The sequence below is a fragment of the Dasypus novemcinctus genome, chromosome 15, assembly GCF_030445035.2.
Source record: "Dasypus novemcinctus isolate mDasNov1 chromosome 15, mDasNov1.1.hap2, whole genome shotgun sequence".
Classification (NCBI taxonomy): domain Eukaryota; kingdom Metazoa; phylum Chordata; class Mammalia; order Cingulata; family Dasypodidae; genus Dasypus; species Dasypus novemcinctus.
In genome coordinates, this window is record NC_080687.1 from 88,947,919 (window position 1) to 88,970,847 (window position 22,929).

The following is a 22,929-nucleotide window of genomic DNA, read 5'->3' on the forward strand; positions in this document are numbered from 1 at the left end:
AAACGAATTTATTTCATGCACAAGTCATAAAGAAAAAAGTGAATTTCTTTAATAATAATGGTATTAATGGATTGGACTAAATGGCATGGTGAATTTATACAGTTATGTTTCCAGGGCTTTCATTTGATTTATGATATATCTGCTTAGCATCAGAGTCCTACTGAATCAAATGGCTTGCCTCTACCTGAGAAAATACTACATTACTCTTTACTGAAAACTATGCGGTAGATAACCTCCTTGTTAACCTCTTAGTTCCCAAAACCAAGAAACAAGATTACTAAATGAAGTATAAAGTGATATAAAGAATTTACAAATGACACATAGACTATCTGATAGCAAAGTACAAAAAGGAACGGGTTTTTTATTTTTATTTTTTAACAAAAACCCTCTCTTCCTTCTGCTTCTCAAGCTTAATAAAGGTCCTATCTCGAGGCCAATAAGGCAATAACAGTCTACCCTCTCCTCAGTATGAACTTTAATATAATAAGCCACAGAAAATGCTTATTAGGTACAAAAGGTTGACAGGTGCTGAAAGGAATATAAAGAGAAGTAAGACAGAGTCCCTGTTCTCTGGAAACATAGAGTCCATAAGACATAAGAACAGTATATAACTTGCACCTATTATTTATGTACCTTGTTGCTCTTTTTCCCAAACTACTCAGAAGCAATTATATGCAGAAAGAAGAGAATGAGTATTGGTCACATGTGTAAGTACAGCTAAGAGCATTTTTCCAACATAAGCTATAATCCATTACAGCTTACTGCTACTTATGGTTTTACAATTGTCTGTGTATGACCTCTAGTTCAAAATGGACCATTCCAACCTTGACAGGCAACCCAAGAGCTTGTTTTCTGTTTCCTGGCTCCTAGCCATTCTTATTTGAATCCAGTTCTCAGGCTAAGTTTCCAACTGCATTCATTCACTATCCTCATACCTGCATATCTTTGCAGTCACAAGGCAGATAGGATTAAGCATTTATTCCTTGTGATCTGATCCTGCCCGAGTCAATGATTTGAGTCTAAGAAGTTAAAATGTTGTCTGAATGTATCCATAACTAACATATGAAGCAAAGCCTATTTGACTTGCTGGCCTTAATGCAAACTTTGATTTACAACTAATTACCAATGTCTATACAGTAGAGACTTTAAAAATTCACACCCACCAGCATTTCTAATGTTTTCATAATTAACATCTATTATTGATGTACAAAGAAAAATTTTTATTTTTAAAGAAGTTCACATCAATTAACTCTGCTCCATCTGTCTATTCAGATAGTTCTGACAGATCTGAACCTAAAAGGAAGACTTCATTTCTTCTAAACCCAAACTAACTCACACATAAATTGACATACTTAAAAGCAATAATAAAGAAGCCAGCTTTTATTGAACATTAACATGTGCCAGGGACTGTATTAACTAAATCCTTACAACACCCTATAAGATAATTACTCTTCCTATCCCCATACTACAGTGGAGAAAACTGGGACACAAAGTTAAGTAACCTACCCCCAAGTCCACATAGCTAGAGTGCAGAAGTGGACTCTAACCCAAAGAGCGAAACTCCAGAGCCCAAATTACAGATCACCATACTGTCACCCTTAACCTCTGCCTTCTGGGATAGAGGAACAAGCAAACAAAAAACAGAAAGAATTAAAGCAAAAGACAAACATACTCTGGAAGTCACAATAATCGAGTAAGGGGCAACATTTGAAATCACAGCTCTATATTAGAAAAAAAAGTGTTGCATGAACGATATTAAATGCCCAGGACTTATGAATATACTAATTTTTTGACAAGGAATGATTGGACCAGGGACTGTGGGGGCGGGGGACAGGGGGAGGGGCGGGACGATGACAATGAAATCTGCAATTACACAGTGAAAACCTCCACTATCCTAAAAAACGACACTGACAAACTCTTGCCTAGACCCCTTACCATTCAAGAGCAACAACACAGACCTCTTCCCTTCATCAGCACGCGTGCCCTAACCCCAACACACAACAGAAAGGGCCCTAAAGCCAGCTCAGTCACAGTCAAAAACTACTGAACTTAGAAACCAGAGGACATGATTTTAGTGTGGTCGCTAGTTAGGAGTGCACTCCAGCAGGTCACTTTTCCCCACTGGATCTCAAGTTCCTCAGCTGTAGAGCGAAGGGTTTTGAATAAAGTTGGCCATGACTTCCAGCTCTACGAATACGGGAACCTGAGAAGAGAGAAATCTGTAAAATTTGGAAAGACTCATGGATGCACCTACAACACTGTGAACTGGGGGTTTTGGCGAGTGCACACTTTAAGCTTTCACAGTTCGGGCTGGCACAGGGCAAGGGACGGCTTCCGGCTCAAGGGACTCAAGGAGCAAAGTCAAGCCCTGCTTTCAACTCCTGAGGATTGCTGCATTAAGCTCGACACGTACTAAAATTAAAATCTAAGTCAGGATTCGGGGTTTTACAGCAGCTGTCCTCACTGCCGTAGGAGAAAGCACTATTCCAGGTCGTCAGAGAGACCCTAGTCGGGCCCCTCGGCTAACAGAATGAGAACTTGGAAGCCCAGAGAGTGCAAGCGCCTTCCCCCGCGTAACACAGCAGTTCGCTCGGCGGCGAGGTTGGGACTAGAACCTCGATCTCCGGGCTCCCGGTACGGCGCGGCAGGAGGGGCGGCGGGAGGGCCGCGGGGCGCCGGGGGTTACCTGAAGGCGCGTCGGCCCCCGCCCCGGAGTGCAGCAGCCTAACCTCCGGCCGCAGCCGGTCGCCGCCCGGCCTGCCCCGCACCACCTGCTGCAGGAGCAGCCGCACGCGGCGCGCGGACTGGCCGCCGGGGCCGCCGGGCGCCCCGAGGAGCAGGAGCCGGGACTGCATGGGGCCGCGCCGCGGCGAGAAGGTGCCGGACCGAACGGCGTCCCGGCCGGGCAGCGTGAGACGGCGCGCCCCGGGGGACAGGAAGCGGCGCCGCGCCGGGTCCGCCGGAAACTCCTTCCCCCGGCGCGGCGGGCCCTGCCTTCTCGGCCCGGCCTGACGGGGGACCCGCCCGGCCCGCGGCGACCCGGGACCCGCCGAGCGCCGGTCGAGGGACCGGGGCCTCCGGGGCGGGAGCGGCTGCCCCTCGCCTGCCTCCTCCCCCTCCCCGCGCGCCCGGCTGCCCCCGGCTCGTCTCCACTCGTGCCCTACAGTCCATACATGCTACAGTTCAGCCAGTTCTGCAGGGTTTTAGGGGCACTGTCGATGTGATTCGGCTGATACCTCAGTGCACTCTGGATGCGCAAAAAGTTGTGCTCAGCCTTCGTTTCTTGGTTAATGGCCCATTTTAGAGTGGGCTTGCCCTGGGTGCCGAGTTTTCACCCATCTTGATTCACTGTGACAGTACCAGTGTTAGCATAAAGTACTTGAAAGCCTTGCCCTTTGCCCTTTTTCTTACCCTACATGTTTTGTTACCACTTTCTAAATTCTAAATGAAAAACTCAGCTCCTCTCATATGTAGAAAATACCAAAATAGCAGAAAGGACCCAAATCGACCACTTTCGCCGTTATTCTGCCATGCAAGCACACAGTTTATCTTTTCAACAAGAGAAGAAAGGAGGGCACTGCCTAAGGGGGCCTGCCTTTCATACATTCCACAAGCAGGAACTAAGCTTAAAATTATTAGAGGCATCTCCAAAATGTCAGGAGTAAATTGACAAGGCAAAAAGGTTGAATCAAATTACACAAAACAAATATGGGGTAAAATGAATGCAGAAGGCCTCACTTTTGGCTTATCTGGGGCCTTTCTGATTCTAGAACAGCCCCAGTCTTCAATACATATTGATTACCTTCCATGCACACATCCCAGTGGTAAGTGCTGAGAAGAAAGTGGTAGGACAGAAGGCTAGAAGACAGAAGGCAGGCTAAGCAGTGTTATGTTGCTAACGGCCTTGGACTTTAGAGATTTAGACTTCTAACCTACTTGAGGAGACAATGAAGACCAAAAAAAAATTTGCATATGGCATTACAACAGGATTTCATATATATTTTCTCCTTTAATTGCCACAGGAACTCTTTGAGTCCATTAGGGGGAAATAACACAAATGTAGGATGTAAGAACTTTTAAAGTGCTTTTCCCATTTGAGCACGAACTCTGTGCCCAGCATTGTGTTAAGCACTTCAAAGCATTATCTCATTTCATAGAACAATGCTTTGATTGAGGTGCAGTTATTATCCCTCATTTTACCAATGACGAAGCTGAGCTGAAAATTAAGTAAGTCGGTCAGGGAACTTCCATTTATTTTCTCTGGAACCCAGCACAACTTCAAAGAGTAGAACAATCTAAGCCAGTGAAGCAAAATGACTGCTGTAAGCACTAAGAGCCCTTGCAGTTAAGAAAATAGGGAGATCAAGGCACGTTAGGGAAACGGACTTTGGCCCAGTGGTTAGGGCGTCCGTCTACCACATGGGAGGTCCACGGTTCAAACCCCGGGCCTCCTTGACCCGTGTGGAGCTGGCCATGCGCAGTGCTGATGCGCGCAAGGAGTGCCTTGCCACGCAAGGGTGTCCCTTGCATGGGGGAGCCCCACGCGCAAGGAGTGCGCCCGTGAGGAAAGCCCCCCAGCGTGAAAAGAAAGAGCAGCCTGCCCAGGAATGGCGCCGCCCACACTTCCCGTGCCGCTGACGACAACAGAAGTGGACAAAGAAACAAGACGCAGCAAATAGACACCAAGAACAGACAACCAGGGGAGGGGGGGAATTAAATAAATAAATAAATCTTTAAAAAAAAAAAAAAAAAAAAGGCACGTTAGACCTTCAGTCATTCAACAGACCCTTACTGAACAACTTTTGTATAAATACTGTCCTGCTAGGTACTGTAAAGCAGTGAGCTCACATCAAGAATAGAAGACAAACGTATAAATAAAGAATTACAATACAGTAAGTCATGTGTGCAGCTTTAGGTTCAGGGTACTCTGGGAAGGGGCACTACACCTGGGAGAGCTCAGGGAGGCTTCAGAGAGGTGATGTTTGAAACGGTTCTTGAATGATATACAAGATTTTGACAGGGTAAAGTAAGGGCAGGTCATATCTGGTAGAGGAAAGAACATTTACAAAGCTATAGAGAGCTAACAACACATGGCAAGACTGAGAATAAGAAAGGGAATCATAGTGTCTGGTGGTCAAGTACATAAAATAGTTTGTGGAGATAAAACCAGAAAGAGAAATTGGGCCCAAGTTGTATGCCAGGGAAAAGAGTTTGCACATTAACTGCTAGGAAATGGGAAGATGGTAAAGATTTTTTAGAGTGACAAATCTGCAATGTGAAGGATGGATTGGAGTGAGAGAGGGAGTAGCACCTGAGCTTTACTTTGAATGATAGTTTAGATTCAGAGAAACAAAGAAGACAGGTATAGAGCATGAGTAGATGCATGGGGCCCTAACAAGACTGGCTAATTTATGGGGGCAGTGCAACTCACCTGGTGGGAGAAGTAATCTTTTGAGAGTAGTAGACGCTATTTTCAGAGAGGGAGGAAAAAGATTATAGAGTGGAGGCGACTCTAGAATGCCTGGATAAAGAGCTTGGGCTTCATCTTACAGGCATATTTGGTAGTGACTAGATGTTTTGATCAAGTTTTATACACTAGGAATTGAGTGTTCTAGCTATGTAGCAGGAAAAATAGCCTCTGCTTGAGTCTCTGCCACACCCTTGCCAATGGAAATGAGGTTGAGTGCTATAGAATAGATCTTGGCAGTCAATTAAAAGATAAACCAAATATGTTTGGATTGGTTTGAAAAGATATCCATCACAGGGAAGCGGCTGTGGCTCAATCAGTTGGGCTCCCGTCTACCATAGGGGAGGCCCTGGGTTCGCGTCCCGGGGCCTCCTTGTGCAGGCAGGCTCGCCCACACACTGCGGAGAGCCGACTCTGCAAGGTGAACCAACAAAAAGGGAGACAAGCAAAAACACAGAAAAACACACAGCAAATGAACACAGAGTGCAGACAGCAAACAAGCAGCAAGGGGGGGGGGATAAATAAATTAAAATACAGACACAGAAGAATGCACGGTGAATGGACACAGAAAGCAGACAGCAAGCAAAAAGAGCTGCAGGGGGGATAAAAAATATGTAAATAAATAAATAAAAGATATCCATCACAACCTCCATATAACTTCTCTCAAAATCTCTAAAATAACTGTTCACATACTTAAACACACACACACACACACAGACCAGTAACTGGGACTGATTGTTAAGCTATTTCTGGAGTCTAGAAAGACTATTTTTGACCTACCATACCAATGTAATTGAATGAAAAAACGTATGAATAATCCAACCATGATATGTCCAATTGAAAAGGGCAGCTGCATGATTCCTCCTTACTGTCTATTGTAGTTGAGAAATCAAAGGTCTATACGAGTGTTTTCCAGATAATAGTGAACATATCCTAATCATTTGGAAAACTCAATAAAATGCAAATTCCCAGGCTTCATTCATTCCATCACTACCACCCACCTTGAGATTCTGGGTCAGTAGGTCTGAAAAGCACCCCCCCTGCCCCATGCATTTTAGCAAAAGTCACAAGAATCCTACACTTCACACAATCCAGTTAAAATCTGGGTAACAGTCATCTCTGTTGCTCCGTTTTGCTGCAAAGGTTCTTCCACCTCTGCATCCCCTTTGGTAACTCTGAAAACAATTTGTAATCAAGCCTCCATCCAGAAGCAACAACAAGGGAGCAGGAAATTGGAGAAAAGAGGAAGGAAGAGAAGAGATAATGGCCCCTTTACAGCAAGAAATGCTTTTAGACAAAGGCATCAGCAGGCAAAGCAGCCTGGAAGATGTGCAGCTACAGTTTTTCTTGAACTCCATTTTTCCAAGTATGGTAGGAAGATGCGATAGGATGTGAAAATATCTTCTCTAAGTTCAGCAGAAATATGAGAGACAAAGCTCCTGGAACTTAACCAGCACCCAACTGAGCAGAATAGAAGGCCAAAGACAATTTGACCAGTCTGCCTGCTGGCAAACACCATGTCTGGATAGATAAGTCTATATTCAAGAGTTAATTAAAAGGGCGGAAATGGAGTCTATAAAAAAAAAATAATGTGGAACCAAGAAAATGAAATATCCTATCAATTCAGGGGGCAAGTGACCCACTGAAAATTTATTGCAACAAGCAGGCAAAGAAACAAGACCATTTTCAAGAAGGATGTGAGACCTAGCCTTTATGAAACAAGAGAAATCAAGAAAAGAATATGAAAAGTTAAGTAAATGAGAAAGAGCGAGCGTAAGGTAAGAAAGGCTACACTAGCAGGGTTTCCACATCCTAAAACCTTCCCACTACAAGACACCTAATAATGCTGAATAAAATATTCTTTAAAACACCACTTAAAATGAACTGTAAGTTTATAAGAAAGTGGCAGAAAGTCTCTAAGACCCTTGTCTGGGAAGGCTGAGACTCACAGAAGCTGCTGGATGCCCCAGGAACGTCCACTACCCTGGGTACCCACAGGTTGCAGGGGCACAAACAGGGCAGGGAGGTGGATTGAAACCCCAGAATAATATCAGGACTTAAAAGAAGCTATACACTTAGCTATACATTTGTCTAGGGTGGGAAAAATACAGCAGAGAGCAAGAAATCATGTCTCTGCTTGATTCTAGATAGAAAAAAAAATTTTCCCTTTAAGAATTTATGTCTTCTGCCCCAAACTCAAATGAGATTTAGTCCTGAGTATACATTATTTGCTTGTTCTGAAACAATAAGAAAGCCAAAAATTTAATTTATGGAGGACTTAGCAAATATATAGGATATATGAATAGCACAACTAATAAGCTTTACTTGATCATCATATTTTAAAAATAACAAATATTAACTGGAGAATACACATTATTTGCAAACACATACAAAATATTAAAAATGGATCAACTTAAAAGCCATAAAGCAAGTTTCAACAAATATAAAAAAGCTTATAGAACACATTTGCTGATCTTAATGCAATTTTTAAAAAAGATTTATTTATTTATTTCTCTCCCTTTCCCCTCCCCAACCCCGGTTGTCTGTTCTCTGTGTTTATTTGCTGCGACTTCTTTGTCCTTTTCTGTTGTTGTCAGCGGCACAGGAATCTGTGTTTCTTTTTGTTGAGTCATCTTGTTGTGTCAGCTCTCCGTGTGTGGGGCACCATTTCTGGGCAGGCTGCACTTTCTTTCGCACTGGGCAGCTCTCCTTACGGGGCGCACTCCTTGCTCGTGGGGCTCGCCTATGCTGGGCACACCCCTGCGTGGCACGGCACTTCTTGCGCGCATCAGCACTGCACATGGGCCAGCTCCACACGGGTCAAGGAGGCCCGGGGTTTGAACCATGGATCTCCCATGTGGTAGACAGACGCCCTAACCACTGGGCCAAGTCCGCCACCCTTAATGCAATTTTAAATGAAAAATCATTATTTATGACAACTTTTAAAAAATAGATATGCTGGATCAAGATGGGAGAGAGAGAAGCTTTGAACAACCAGCCCAGAATTTTGAACAACCTGCAAGAATTGGCAAAAGCATCTTTCTCAGATCTCCAAAAAAAATAGTTAAAGGTCTGCAGTAGCAGGGCAAGCACCAAATCGAGAAAAGTGCTACACCGAGGGACCACTATCAACTACCAACTGATGATGCAACTGGAAAATGACCTTATACGGAAGGTTCAATGCGGATCAGCAGAATATCCCTGTCTACATAAAATAACATGACTTTAAAATGCTGTTTGACCTAAAGTAAGGGGGAAATGGAAAGGAGAAATGAGTTTATATGGCTACGAGTTTCTAAAAAAGAGTCTGGAGGCTGGCAGAAGGATTGCCCTTATGCACAACTGAGCAGAGTCAGAGAGACAGATAAAGCAGATACAACCCCCAGATATTGGTTCCTTTGAGGGCTAAAGAGACCCATGGGAGTTATGGTCATGGCCGATGGGGTTAACTACCAGGGCAGATGGCCCCTCTTTGGAAATGGTGTTTATGTGTGATGAATCTGGACTCAGATGGGATCTCCCTCCATAAGACTTTCATGCTAATGTGCTGAAGGTGCAGTTAATGTTGGGGTTTAAGATATATTTAGGGGATTTGAATCTCTGGACTGACAATGTGATAGCCAGGTCCTGAGCCTCAACAGACTCCAGCACCTACAATCTGTTTTATTGGACTTACCACACTCAGCTAAGATGGAGTTGAAGAAGGACAACCACCACACCATGGAGCCTAGAGTGATTACAACTGAAAGTGGGAGGATTGCATCCAGCATCCATGTGGAATCTGAGCCTCCTCTTGACATAGAGGTACAATGGACACAACCAATCCAATGTCCACATAGAAGAGGTGGCATTGGATTGGGAAAAGTGGACATGGTGGCTGATGGGTATGGGGAAAGGCAGGAAGAGATGAGAGGTGGAGGCGTCTTTGGGACATGGAGCTGCCCTGGATGGTGCTTCAGAGGCAATCACCGGTCATTGTATATCCTCACAGGGCCCACTGGATGGAATGGGGGAGAGTATGGGCCATGATGTGGACCACTGACTATGAGGTGCAGAGGTGCCCAAAGATGTACTTACCAAATCCAATGGATGTGTCATGATGATGGGAGGGAGTTTTGCTGGGGGGGGGGGGGAGAGGTGGGGTGGGGGGGTGGGGATGAATGGGACCTCACATATATATTTTTAATGTAATATTATTACAAAGTCAATAAAATAAAAAATAAAAAAATAAGTGGTAGGTTCTCCTGGCCCCTCCCTGGCCCCTCCCCGGCCCCTCCCCTGCCCCTCGGCTGCTTGGCACAGAGCCAGCCCACTCTCTCACTGTGATTCCTGGTCCCAGTTCAAGTGAGTAGAGTAATCTTGGCGCACACATTTAACACTGTGTCTGGCCGGACCTGCCTGGTGGTAGCCTGAGGGAATCACCATCCCAGAACTTGCCCTGCTCGGAAGGCAAGTCACAGAGCTTTCCAGCAGAAGGCTGTGGGAAAGCAGTTAGGTCGTACCTCCTGGGGCAAGGGATTGCTGGCTGTAGGTTCTTCAGGACATTCAGAACCATGTACATAGGAATTCTTAGGGCCATACGGGCACACCTAAGACAAGATGTACACACAGAAAGGGTCAAGGAGGCCCCTAAACTTTGGCCTGAAGGTTTTCTCTTTACTCATTGTACAGATAACCCTGAAGGAGAGCATTTACACAAACTGTAAAGACTGGGAAAGGCGTTTTCGATTTTCCCTTCTTCTCTTTTTTTGTTAGCTTCTTTATTTAAGGAAAACTCTGCCTTAATGCTGGGTGAATTCAAGTTTAAGGAACAAATGCCCCAGAGTCTAAATTCCAGTGATAACACATTGAAACATCAAAATGTTCAGGTTTGAACAAAAGATTACAAAACATACAAAGAAATAGGAAGCAAAGGCCCAGGCAGAGAAGATTAAAGCAGTAGAAACCATCAGTGAGGATGACCAGACCTGATATACCAGACAAAGTTTTTCAAAAAATGCTCCAAAATATGCTCAAAGAGCTAACAGTAAACATGGTTAAAGAACTAAAGGAAATCAGGAAAATTATAGCTTTCACTAAAAGAATATCAAGAGAAAGTTGAAAATAATGGAATGGCACCAAACAAAGCTGAAGACCATAATAACACTAATTTAAAAGTTCGGAGAGGGGTTCTACAGAAGACTCAAGGTAGCAGAAGAAATCAGAGAACTTGAAGATAAGATCATTGAAATCATTCAGTCTGAGGGGCAGAAAGAAAAAAGAATGAGGAACGTAAACAGAGGCTGAAGAATCTGTGGGACACCATCAAGTGTGAGAGTCCCAGGAGAATAAGAAAGAGAGAAAGGGGCAGAGACAAAATTCAAAGAAATGAGGGCTGAAAATTTCCTAACTTTAATGAAAAACATGAATGTGCGCACCTAAGATGCTCAACAAACTTCAAACAGGATAAATCCAAGTAGATTCACACCATGGCATTCTATAATCAAACTGTCAAATACCAAAGATACAGAAAGAATTCTGAAAGCTGCAAGAGAGAAGCAACATGTCACATATAAGCCTCAATAAAATTTCTCATCGGAAATCATGGAGGGCATATCTAAAAGGTGCTGAAAGCAAAACCTGCCAACCAAGAACTCTATGTCTAGAAAAACTATCTTTCAAAAATGAGGGAGAGATTAAAACATTACCAAATAAACAAAAACTGAATGAATTCATTACTACTAGACCAGCCCTACAAGAGATGCTAAAGAGAATTCTGCAGGCTAAAAGGAAAGGACGTAAGACAACATATCAAAGCTGCCTGAGGAAATAAAGATCTCTGGTGAGGGTAACAAAATGTGTAAATATAAACACCAGCACTATTGTAATTTTGATTTGTAACTCCACTTTTTACTTCCTATAGGGTCTAAATGGCAAATGCATAAAAAGTAATGACAAATCAGTGTTTTTGAACTCATAAGGTGTAAATTTGTAATTTGAAACAAGTGCTACATAAAGGTGTGGGGGGGGTAGAGGGGTATAGGAACAAAGTTGTATGAACTATCGAAGTTAATTTGGTGTCAAAACGAATGAGATTGTTATAGATTTAAGATGTTAAATTTAAGTTCCATGGTAACTACAGAGAAAATATCAGAGAATTTGTAAGCTCGTAGAGACAGAAATTACAGCACAGGTGGCTAGGGGTGATGGTCAGGGGCATAAAGGGTGTTGGGTTTCTGTTTGGGGAAATTGGTAAGTTTTAGTGGCAGGGAAGTTAGTAATTTAGTAATGGAAGGTGGTGAGGGTACTGCACTATTGTGAATGTGATTAATCCCATGGAATGACATGCCTGAGAGTGGTCAAGATGGGACCATTTATGGTGTATATATGTTCCAACAAATTTTTTTTAAAGAGCAACTAAAAGGACAATGATAATTAAAGGCAATGCATGATCCTAGATGGAATCTAGCAAGGGAGGAGAAAAGGCTCAAAGGGATATTAAAGGTATGAAAACACTGGAATGTGGACTACAACTTTATATCAATGTTAAATATCTTGACCTTAGTAACTGCACTTAAGGAAACTTTATTCTTAGGAAATGAACATGGCAGTGTTAAGAGTTCAAGGAGCATGACATATACAACCTATAAATGTTCAGAAATGGACTGATAAATAGACATGATAGGTAGATGATGATAGACTAGATAGGTAGATAGGTAGATAGATAGGTAGATAGAGAATGATGTGGTAATAGTGACAATATGTTAAAATTGGTGGATCTGAGTGTCTGGGGGCAATAGTAGAATTATATTAAAGTTTGTATTATATGGGGTTTGTATTATTTTTATGACCGTCCTGTAACTTTGAAAGTATTTCAAAATTTAAAAAGTTGAAAAATATATGTGGATATGCTTCTCAATCTTTGTAAGTCAACAAAGAAAACAAAACTGAAATAGAGAAGTATTTGGAAATGAACAAGAACGTAAATGCTATATATTAAAATTCGTGACATGAACCTAAATCCATGCCATGCTCAAAGGCTAAAAATTGAATTCATTTTCCAACATAAGAAGTATATATATATATAAAAGAAGAATAGAATAAGCCCAATAAATGTTGAAAGAAGAGGTAATAAAGATAGTTCTATAACTGGTTCTTTCTCAGTTTCTGGTCTCAGCTTAAAACACTCCTTCTCAGTGAAACCTTGCTGTTCATCTGTTTAAAATAGGCTTTGCTCCCTGCTTTCTATCTCATGGCCCTGATCACAGTCTGTAAGCACTCGTAACACTCTTCTCTCTTCAGGAGGAATGTCTGGTTGACCACTGTATCCTGAGTGCCCAGCACACTGCTTGGCAGAGTAAGTGCTCATGAAGCATTTGTGGAGTGAATGCTAATGTTCTCCGTTCTCAACAAGTTTCAAGTAATTAGCAAAGGCTGGTGGTGACTGCCATTACCTCCACAAGCACCAGATTCCACGACACAAACTGTGGATAATGACGTTGGTAAAAAATATACAGAGACAGTCACATTTAGTTATTGTCATCACAGCCAACTCTGATGGGGTTAAATAGATTGGGCTTTTGGTTTCCTTTATATTTAATTAAATCTTTGTCTTTTTTTGTCACTTATTGTCAATTTTTGTCACTTTTACTAGGTCTTTGTCATTATTTCTTTTAAGACTGCAGATTCATCAGAAACTATGCTTAATACAGTAGGTGCTTACTCAGTACTATTTAGTAGTAATTTTAAAGAAAACAATACTGTAAATAGAGGCTAGATAAAAATGGAAAGTGGTTAGGCTTGGGCAAAACAGAATCAAAAGAGGTGGCAAAGAGGAAATGGCATGGATATGGGCAGAATGCTATGGAGAAATCTTTTTCTCAGAACCAAGTAGCTGTACTGAACAGTCAATTAGGTTTATAGTTAGGAATGGGAGGCAAGAAGAAAGGAAAGTCATCTAAAATGACCTGCTCCCAAACTCACTGACCGTCACTAGAATGATAGAAAGATAGCAAGTGCATATTATATTAAAACGTCAATTCACCAACTTCAAAAACAATGTCTATGAACACAGATGACTCAATACTTTTTCAAAACTACTGACTCTCCATGCTTGCATAATATCTTTATTTTATTTTAGTTCAGTAGTTTAGTTTTCTTTAAACTATTGTGCCACTAGCAGTAAATCATTCTTTTGGATATCAGCGTTGTCGTTATTCACGAAGAAGGACTAGTTTGTTTAATAAGCAATTTTCAAATCCTTAGTCAAAAATAGACAAAAGCTTCTGCTCTCCAAGACATCACAGACTAGATTTGGAAAAGGGAAAGTAAATACTGGTGTTCAAAGTCTTGAGGAAAAAAGTCCTAGAAAACATATGGTCAATTTAAAGAGAACTCATTCTACACAATATTTCTAACTGCCCACTGTATGCCAAGCACTGCAGTATTCACTTGGGCAGCACATGGAACTATCTGGGCTATATTTTATTTAGAAACTTAGCGTTTCTCTGTTGGTCAATAGTTTCAAACTGTGCTTTGGGCCATCTCCAGGCGCTGCAAAGGAGGGAGATGGGAAGGAAGCTCCATACTTGTTGCTAAATTCTATTTTCCAGATTGGCTTTTTGGGTAAACTTTATTCGATGCTTGCTAGGGCTCGGTCACCGTTATCTCCATTTCCCGGGAAACCAGGCTTAGAGATGATAAATAACTTACCCACATATAAAAATGAATTGTTAGGGATTTGAATATTATGAAGAGAAAGTTAAATCCAACAGCCATAATAGAAGAATAATTATCAGGATTAGATAGCTAATTATAGGAGAAAATCAAAAGATATTCATTCACAGCAGCATTATTCACAATAGCCAAAAGTTGAAAACAATTCAAGTGTCCATCAACAGATGAATGATTAAACAAAATCTACTATATGCATTTAATGGAATATTATTCAGCCATAAAAACAAATGAAGTTCTGATACATGCTATGACATGGATGACCCTTGAAAACATGATGCTGAGTGAAATAAGTCAGACATAAAGGACAAATATTGTATGGCTTCACTTACATGAAATATCTAGAATATGAAAATTCATAAAGACAGAAAGTAGGTTAAAAGTTACCGAAGGCTAAGGAGAAGAAGAAATGGGAGTTACTGCTTAATGGGTACGGAGTTTCTCTTTGGGGTGAGGAAAAAGTTTTGATAATGAATGGTAGTATGGCAACACAGTATTGTAAATGTAATTAATGCTATTGAGTTGTATACTTAACAATTGTTAATATGGCAAAATTTATGTTAAATATATGCTACTAAAATACTTTTTTTTTTAATCAAAAGAAAAGAGCCAAATCTACCTTTGTTGTGACCCAAAGCACAAGAGAATTTGGGGATATAAGCAACCACAAAAAAAGAGGATGTCACTTTGAGAAAAGACAGTGATGCTGAATGAAAGAGAAACAGGCACATTTAAAGTTCCAAAAGTGAGTGAAAATGACCAAAGGGGGAGTACTGAGAGAGAAGGATGACCCAAGCAAATTACTTTAATTGTGGTTAAAACCTTAGTTTCCTCTAAAAGATGGGGATAACTGAAAGAACTTGTAATCAGATGTCTCCGAGTTAGCTTTCCAAAATTGTCTTTGGTATAGTTCAGGATCAAAACAAACAATAATTCCCTTTCCTTCTCTTTGTATACACAGTTAGAGCAGGAGAAAAATATGACCAGGAACACAACACTGAAACTCAACTAAATGTATCTGTTCAAAGTCTACACTACTTATAAATACTCTTCTACAAACACAATGAAATTCTGTGATAAGAGAAAGACCATAACGTGTTTATATCCCCTAGCTAAAAGTTTAGGACTGCTAGAGAAGGGTCATGCTAAATTAGAAACGATAATTACTACAGAACAGTGAAGGGAAACTGTGAAGCAGGAAAAAATGGGAAGAAAGTTGGGGAAAATGCATTCCTTCAAAGACCCACAAAGGAAATGAGTCTAGGGTCTGGGCAGGTGTGAAAAGGAGGTGCTGGACTGATGGGGCAGGAAGGCAGAATCTAAAGTCACACATTCCCCCAGAGAACTGTATTATTTTGAAAACAAAGTTAATCTACGGGACTGATAGTTAAAGCTATATATTATAAAACAGGGTGATCTCTAAAATCATTAGTTAACTCCTACTTAAAAGTCCCCTAAGACCCATCCCTCTTCTGCATCGATTCTGGAGGAACTCAGAAGCAGGGGTTGTGATTTGCTCTTTTCCTTCTTCATACCTCCTGTTTTAGTCAGCCAAAGGAGCACCGATGCAAAATACCGGAAACCTGTTGGCTTTTATAAAGGGTATTTATTTGGGGTAGAAGCTTACAGTCACAGGGCCATAAAGAGTAAGTTACTTCCCACAGCAAAGTCTGTTGCCACGTGTTGGAGCAAGATGGCTGCCGGTCTCTGCGAGGGTTCAGCCTTCCTCTTCCTTCCAAGGCGCCACAGTCCCAGCTTCTTCCGCCCTCAACTGTAGCCTAGCATAAGACCCGTGTTTCTTCCTGGGGTTGATTTCTTGCCAGGCTTTCTTCGCTGCTCTGGTCTCTCCAACTGCAAACTATCAGGTGAAAGGCTCAACCCTCCCAGGGCTTCAGCGTCCAAAACTAAACCCTGTGTTCTCCTTCTCTGTGTATTTACTTCCCCGGCTTTGATTATCTGTTTATACAGCCCACAAGAGGAGTGGGGCAGGGTCTCAAACCAAGTCACCCGAATGATGTGGTCAAATAAGAGCCCTGATCTTGAATAATTAAACTAAAAGTGAAACCTCTAATGTAATACAATCTAATACACCCAGAGGAACAAACCAGTTTACAAACACAATCCCGTATCTATTTTTGGAATTCATAAAAAACACCAAACCTTTACACCTCCTCCTTCTTGCCTCTAGCTCAGGAACCCTCTATCTTGACACAGCTGGCACATCTCTCTCTAACAAATATTGAGTAACGCTGCCCCTACCATCTCTAAATTAAATTCCTGGGCAATATTATCTCCCTAAGGATACAATTTTAAAACTCTATAGAATAACCTAGATTTAATACAAGGGAGATATAAAAGAGAGTGATTTATTTTAAAAATATATCTGTATCAGTGCACCAATGCTCAGGTACCCTATAGAAACCACAATAAAATAGTCACATATGTATATCTATGAAAATTAATAATACTTAAATTTAAAAGAAGAAAAGATTGAATGAACATTGTTACCTTTTTTGCAAGTGAGATGCTTTGCTATGAAGCCTAAATGAGTCTAGTTATAGATCTACATTGAATCTTTATGACTGCAACAGGTACAAATGCACATCCAGATGAGGGGGGTATTTGGCAACTCAAAGACCATGAGTGGCACTGCCATGAAATGGGAAAGAATTCTTAAAACCTTGGGAATACAGAAGTACCACTCTTCCCTTGATATATACTGTATTGTATTTCTGAAAAAATGTGGCATATATCAGAACATTGAAAAAAAATCTTTGTGGTTATATTTAGAACACAGGTCACAGGATCATATCATTATGTACCGTTTTCTCACTTCTGTGAATGAGCAGAAGAGTGCTGAGTAATTGTGTGGGGAAGCTTTGTAGTGAGGGACCATTTGTGCACTACAAGTTGTCTATTATATCTGGTTCATGGCCGTTAAATTCCAAGAATGGCCATTAAATTCCAGGAATGGCCCCTGTTGTGGCCCCGAAACACTCCGCAAATTTCCGTACAGCTCCCCAGTTCAGAACTCCTGCCCCTGGATCTTCTCTTTTTGGGGACAGAGAGGACATCTGGGACAAAGGGCAATGGTCTCTTTATTTACCTAAGCACAACTATAATCCTCTCCTTGTTTCTTGTCACTGTTCCCTTGACTAAAATACTCTGGTTATTGCTGTCATCTGGGTGGCCAGGGTATAGATGCTGGCTCCTCATTGGCTACAGCCCAGTTCTTCTGAGACCTTGATACGGTGGTCTCCTGACAAGTGTCCTGGAGTGGCCCCTCCAGTTCTAACTAACGCTCGCCCCACTGCTCAACCCCTCTGCTGAGCTTGTCCTCTTGGGAAGAGAAGCAGCTTGGCTAGAGTCCATTCCAGCCTTCTTGCCATGAGGAGTCTTGCTGGACAGGCTGTGTCCCCACCGGCCGCAATCCCTGTCTTTCTCTTGGGGCCTCCCCCTTTCACTTGGCTTGGTGCGGTGTGATGGTGTGTAAGATAATTGCCTTTTCCCTCTGGCTAAGGCCTGTGATGATGGTCACTCTCTCCATTCTTCTATTACCACCCCAGCCTTCTCCTTGTGTGCTAGAGAGCTTGGTGCGGTGCCTGCTCTTGGTCCTAAGGCAACTTCTGCCACTTCTAGTACACTCTGGGGAAGGTATCCAGTCCCAAACGTTGGCAGGACTTATGTGGGATCTTTAATGCCTCTTTGTTGTTAGCTCTAGGTCCTACTCAGGGAGAAAGGAAAAAAAAATTCTTGCTAAACCTCCTGTTACTATGTATTTAGTTGCCTCCGGAGAGGACTAAGAGTCTGGGATGGGAGGCAAACTAACATTTCACTGCATACATTTTTGTAAGTTTGAACTTTGTACTATGTAGGTCTATTTATTCAATTAAAACTTGTTTACTTTTAAAAGGCAAGAATGATTTAGTCTATGTTCATCAACTTCAAATGATGTATATGATGTATTGTTAAGTTTAAAAAGGAAGCTGCAGAGCAACATGCCTAATATTAAAAGGGAAACAAGTGAACGGAGTTTGTCTGAGCTCACGTAGCACAGGTTGTCAGTACAGAGAAAGGCGTGGAAGGTTACATGCCAATGCCTCACATGGTTCCCTTAGAAAAGGATGCAGGATGGGGTAAAAGAAAAACACCTACTCTTTCCTTTGGTGTTCTTTTAAATTGCAACACTAACACATGCCTGTTGTAACAAATGCAGGTTGAAACAAGCGTGTGTTAATTTTGTGTTTGAAAAAGGAATGGAGAGAAGGCCCAAGTGAAAGAAGGAATGTCCTTCCCCACCCCACCCCAACCCCAAATCACTATCCCAACAAACCAATCAACAAACCAAACTGCTCTCGTGGACAGGTTTGTCCAACATGCCCAGGCAGATTTATTTCCTCCTTCCATTTGCTCTGACTCTTCATTGTTCTGATTGCCGCTACTGGGCACTTATCTCACAACACTGATCATGCTCTCTCAGAACTAGCTTCTGAGAGAACTAGCTTTTGCCCTCAATACTTGTAGGGCGCCATGTGGTATAAGAACCATATCATTGGGTTTGCAAGTAAAACAAACAAGAGTGGAAGAAAATGTCCATCGACCAGGCGATCCCACTTCTAGGAAAATACCCAAAAGAATTGAAAGCAGGTACTCGAACAGATATCCACACATTATTCACAACAGCCAGAAGGCAGAAGCTACCCAAGCGTCCATCAACAGATGAATGAATAAACAATTTGTAGTATATCCATACAATGGAATATTATGCAGCAATAAAAAGGAAAGAAGTCCTGATGTTGCAACAACATAGATGAACTTTGAAGACATCACATTGAGTAAAATAAAACAGAAACAAAAGGACAAATATTGTATAGTCCCATGGATATGAAATAATTAGAATAAGGAAATACATAGAGACAGAAAGTAGTTTAGATGTTATAGGGACTGGGTTAGGGTGAGGAATGGGGAGTTTTGCTCAGCGTGTACCGAGCTCCTTTGCAGTGATGAAAACTGTTTGGTAATAAATGGTGGTGATGGTAGTACAACCTTGTAAATATAATTAGTATCACTGAACCGTACTCATGAAAGTGGTTAAAATGGGAAATTTTGTGTTGTATATATGTTACCACAATAATTTTTAAAATGCCCATTAATGGTTAAAAGAATTTAGTTTTACCTATAAGCTATTACATACTTTCTTGAAAGCCAAGTTTGATAAAGGAATAAAGCATAATGGTGGTGGGTGCCCTTAAGGCAGGTGAGGTGGTAGGAGGCAATTGGGCAGAAAGGAGGGTAAAGTGAGAGCCAACTTCCTAACCTTCACCATAGCACCCTTGCCTGAGCTCCCAGAGCAGTGAATCAGCATGCAGGGCTTTTCTTTTCCACTCTTAGAATGGGCATCCCACCTTAGAAAATGCCTAAGAGTACAAATCTTACTGCCCACCTTAAAAGGAAAAAAATGTTTATGTACATCAGACAAAGATTTTTTAGAAGTAGCCTTTTTATTTCAAATTTTAAAAGAACAATTATGCATACCAGACAGGATTCCCATATATGACCCCGCCACTAACACCTTACATTGTTGCGACACATTTGTTACAAATGACGAAAGAACATTGTCATAATATTACTGCTGTCTGTAGTCCCTAACTTATATTTGGTGTATTTTTCCCATAAGCCATTCTATTATTAACACCATGTATTAGTCATGTATATTTTATAGAGCTCATGAGGAAACATTCTCATATTTGTACTGTTAACCACAGTCCATCATCCTCTACAGAGCTCATTATATTACACAGTCCCATTCCTTGTATAAATCCATCTAATGCTGTCATCAGCTCCGTCCATTTCAGAACATGTTCATTACTCCTAAAGGAAAAATCCCACATCCCCTCAAACCCCCCTATTATTGACCCTTAGCATTGATACAGTACCTTCTTTGCCATAGCTGTAAAAATATTAAAATATTACTGTGAGCTATAGTTTATACATTTACATTAGTTATATTATCCCCATGTATCTCCATAACTCTTAACACCTTGTAAGAGAGGAACATCACTGTACTTGTACTATTAACCACAATCAACATCCAGCACTGAAATCCCTATGTTATACAATACCGAGATTATCCTCTTTTTAAAATCTTGATAACAATGGTGAGAACGTGGTAATAGGCTTGCTACGCACTGCTAGTGGATGTGAAAGTGGTACGGCTGTTCTGAGATGCAATATGACAACATGTATCAAGAACCTTGAAACATGTCCCACCCCACTAGAACTCTAGTCTGAGGAAATAAACGGAGACATTATCAGAGATTCAATACAAGGCTTTTTTTTTGTGCGGCATTATTTATATATTTTTAAAAATTGAAAACTACTTGTAAATAAGCGGCTAACTAAATTATTGTAAATTCATAGACTCTTCATGTATAGTATTTAAAAGACTAGGAATCAAAACTACATATTCAAAATGATTCCAATTTTTTAATGTATAATATGAATATAAAAATATAGGTTATATCTAAGCGGCCAGTTTTGAATAATTATTAATTTTTGTTTTTATGTTTCAAAACATTTCCACTGTAAGCATATATTTATATTATTATTGGGAAAATAATAGAATGAAAGGAAAAAAGCATTAACTATATTCCCACACGGAGAGAATGAACTCTACTTGACACATTTAAATCCATGAATTAGGACACCTATTATCCGACCAGTGTCAGGTAATTGAAAAGTCTGTTTCTGAATTCATAGATTTCCCTAAGGTCCTAAAAGAAATAATTTATCTTCTTAGCTACTAGGGAGTCATTACTCCCAAGAAAAAGAGAGCCCCCAAATTAAAATATAATCATAGTGAAGCGGATGTGGCTCAAGCATTTGGGCTCACGTCTACCATGTAGGAGGTCCAGGGTTCGATGCCCAGGGCCTCCGGGTGTGGGCAAGCTGGCCCACGTGGAGTGCAGTCCCACGCAGGAGTGCCAGCCAACACAGAGAGCTGATACAGCAAGATGATGCAACAGAAAGAGACGCTGAGGACAGACAAGAAGAGACTTAACAGACCAGGGAGCTGAGGTGATGCAAGAGAATGAGCGCCTCTCTCCCACAAGCAGACACAGAAGAACACAAATGGACACAGAGAGCAGACCATGGGGGGAGGGGGGAGAAATAAATAAATAAATCTTTAAATATATATATATATATTCATATTTTCCCTTTCTCTTTTTCTTGAGAGACATGTCTCTACAAAAGCATTAACAACAGTTTGTGCCCCTTATGCATGTAAAGAACCAGCACCCCGAATGGGATTCCAGACGGAATTTGTGCAGATGGAATGTGGGCACCACCCTGAGTGAATTTGGCCCTCGTCCTATTGAACCAACCTGGAAATGTCTGGTAAGCTGTTATTCTATGAGTCTCCCGCTCAGGAGAAGGCGTGGGCTGGCATGCAAGCCTGGGTGTCATTAGTGTATGGAAGGCAGTTGAAACCATGCAGAGCAACCAGCCAAACCAGTGGTTCTCAACTGGGGGTGATTTTGTCCCCTAAGGGACATTTGACAATGTCTGGAGACCTTTTCGTTTATCACAACTGGAAAGAGAGCGCTATGGCATCTACATCCTTCAATGAACAGGCCAATCTCTTACAACAAAGAATTATCTGGCCCAAAGTGGTAAGAAATCCTAACCTAAATGATTCACAGGTACCTTAAACTCAACACTGAACTCATCCTGTCTCCTTCAAAACACGCTGCTCCTCCTATGTCCCTAACCAGTTGACAGTAACCCCTTTTAATCCGCTAACCATATTAGAAACTTCAGATCCTCCTGAGACCTTTTTTAATCTTTAGTGTCCTTCTCATAGCCAAATGATAACTAAATTCTATCAAACGTAAATATCTTATGCATTTAATATGCACATAATCTTTTCCCTCTTCTCAACCTCCCTGCCATTGTTCCAGTTCGGACTTTTCACATGTTATCGATTTGCTATTGCTTTGCTGCAGCAACCTCCTAATGCTTTCCTCTCTCCAATTTGTCGTCCTCTCATCTCTTCTACACCTTGTAATAGAGGAACATCACTGTATTTGTACTATTAACCACAATCAACATCCAGCACTGAAATCCCTATGTTATACAATCCAGAAATTATCCTCTTTTTAAAATCTTGATAACAGTGGTGAGAACGTGGTAATAGGCTTGCTACGCACTGCTAGTGGATGTGAAAGTGGTACGGCTGTTCTGAGATGCAATATGACAACATGTATCAAGGACCTTGAAACATTTGATACCCCACTAGAACTCTAGTCTGAGGAAATAAATGGAGACATTATCAGAGATTCACTACATGGCTGTTTTGTGCAGAGTTATTTATTTTTGTGCAGCATCATTTCCAGGATGATCTTTCTAAAATGTAAATCTATTCATGTCACACTGTTGCATGAAATCTCTGATTCCTTTTTACCCTCGAGATTAATTCCAAATTCCTTCGAAGTCACATAAAGCCCTTTCATCATCTGGCCTCCTGTGTAGACTTTCCACCTTCTCTCGCAGTCATGCTACTACATTATAAACAACCCTCTACTAGCATTCTGTCTCTCCAATAGACTACGGGCATCCTGAGGGCAGGATCATTGTCTTTTAGCTCTGGAGCCCCAGTAGCTAGCACAATTTCAAGCCTCTGTTTATAGAACTAATGAAGGAATCATTCCAGGAGAGTACACAGGGTGAAAAGAACAGCAAGCTAAGGA

The 22,929-nt window shown here is 41.3% G+C and overlaps 1 protein-coding gene across 1 annotated transcript in view; it reads right to left on the reverse strand.

The window, feature by feature from the left end:
* VWA8 (von Willebrand factor A domain containing 8) overlaps positions 1–2,986 on the reverse strand; it is a 429,880-nt gene extending 426,894 nt beyond the window's left edge. Inside the window, exon 1 of the mRNA XM_058276628.2 lies at positions 2,687–2,986. Within this exon, the coding sequence (XP_058132611.1) occupies positions 2,687–2,855 (169 nt within the window). The 5' untranslated portion in view covers positions 2,856–2,986. The remainder of the gene's footprint in view (positions 1–2,686) is intronic.
* Positions 2,987–22,929: the final 19,943 nt, after the last annotated feature.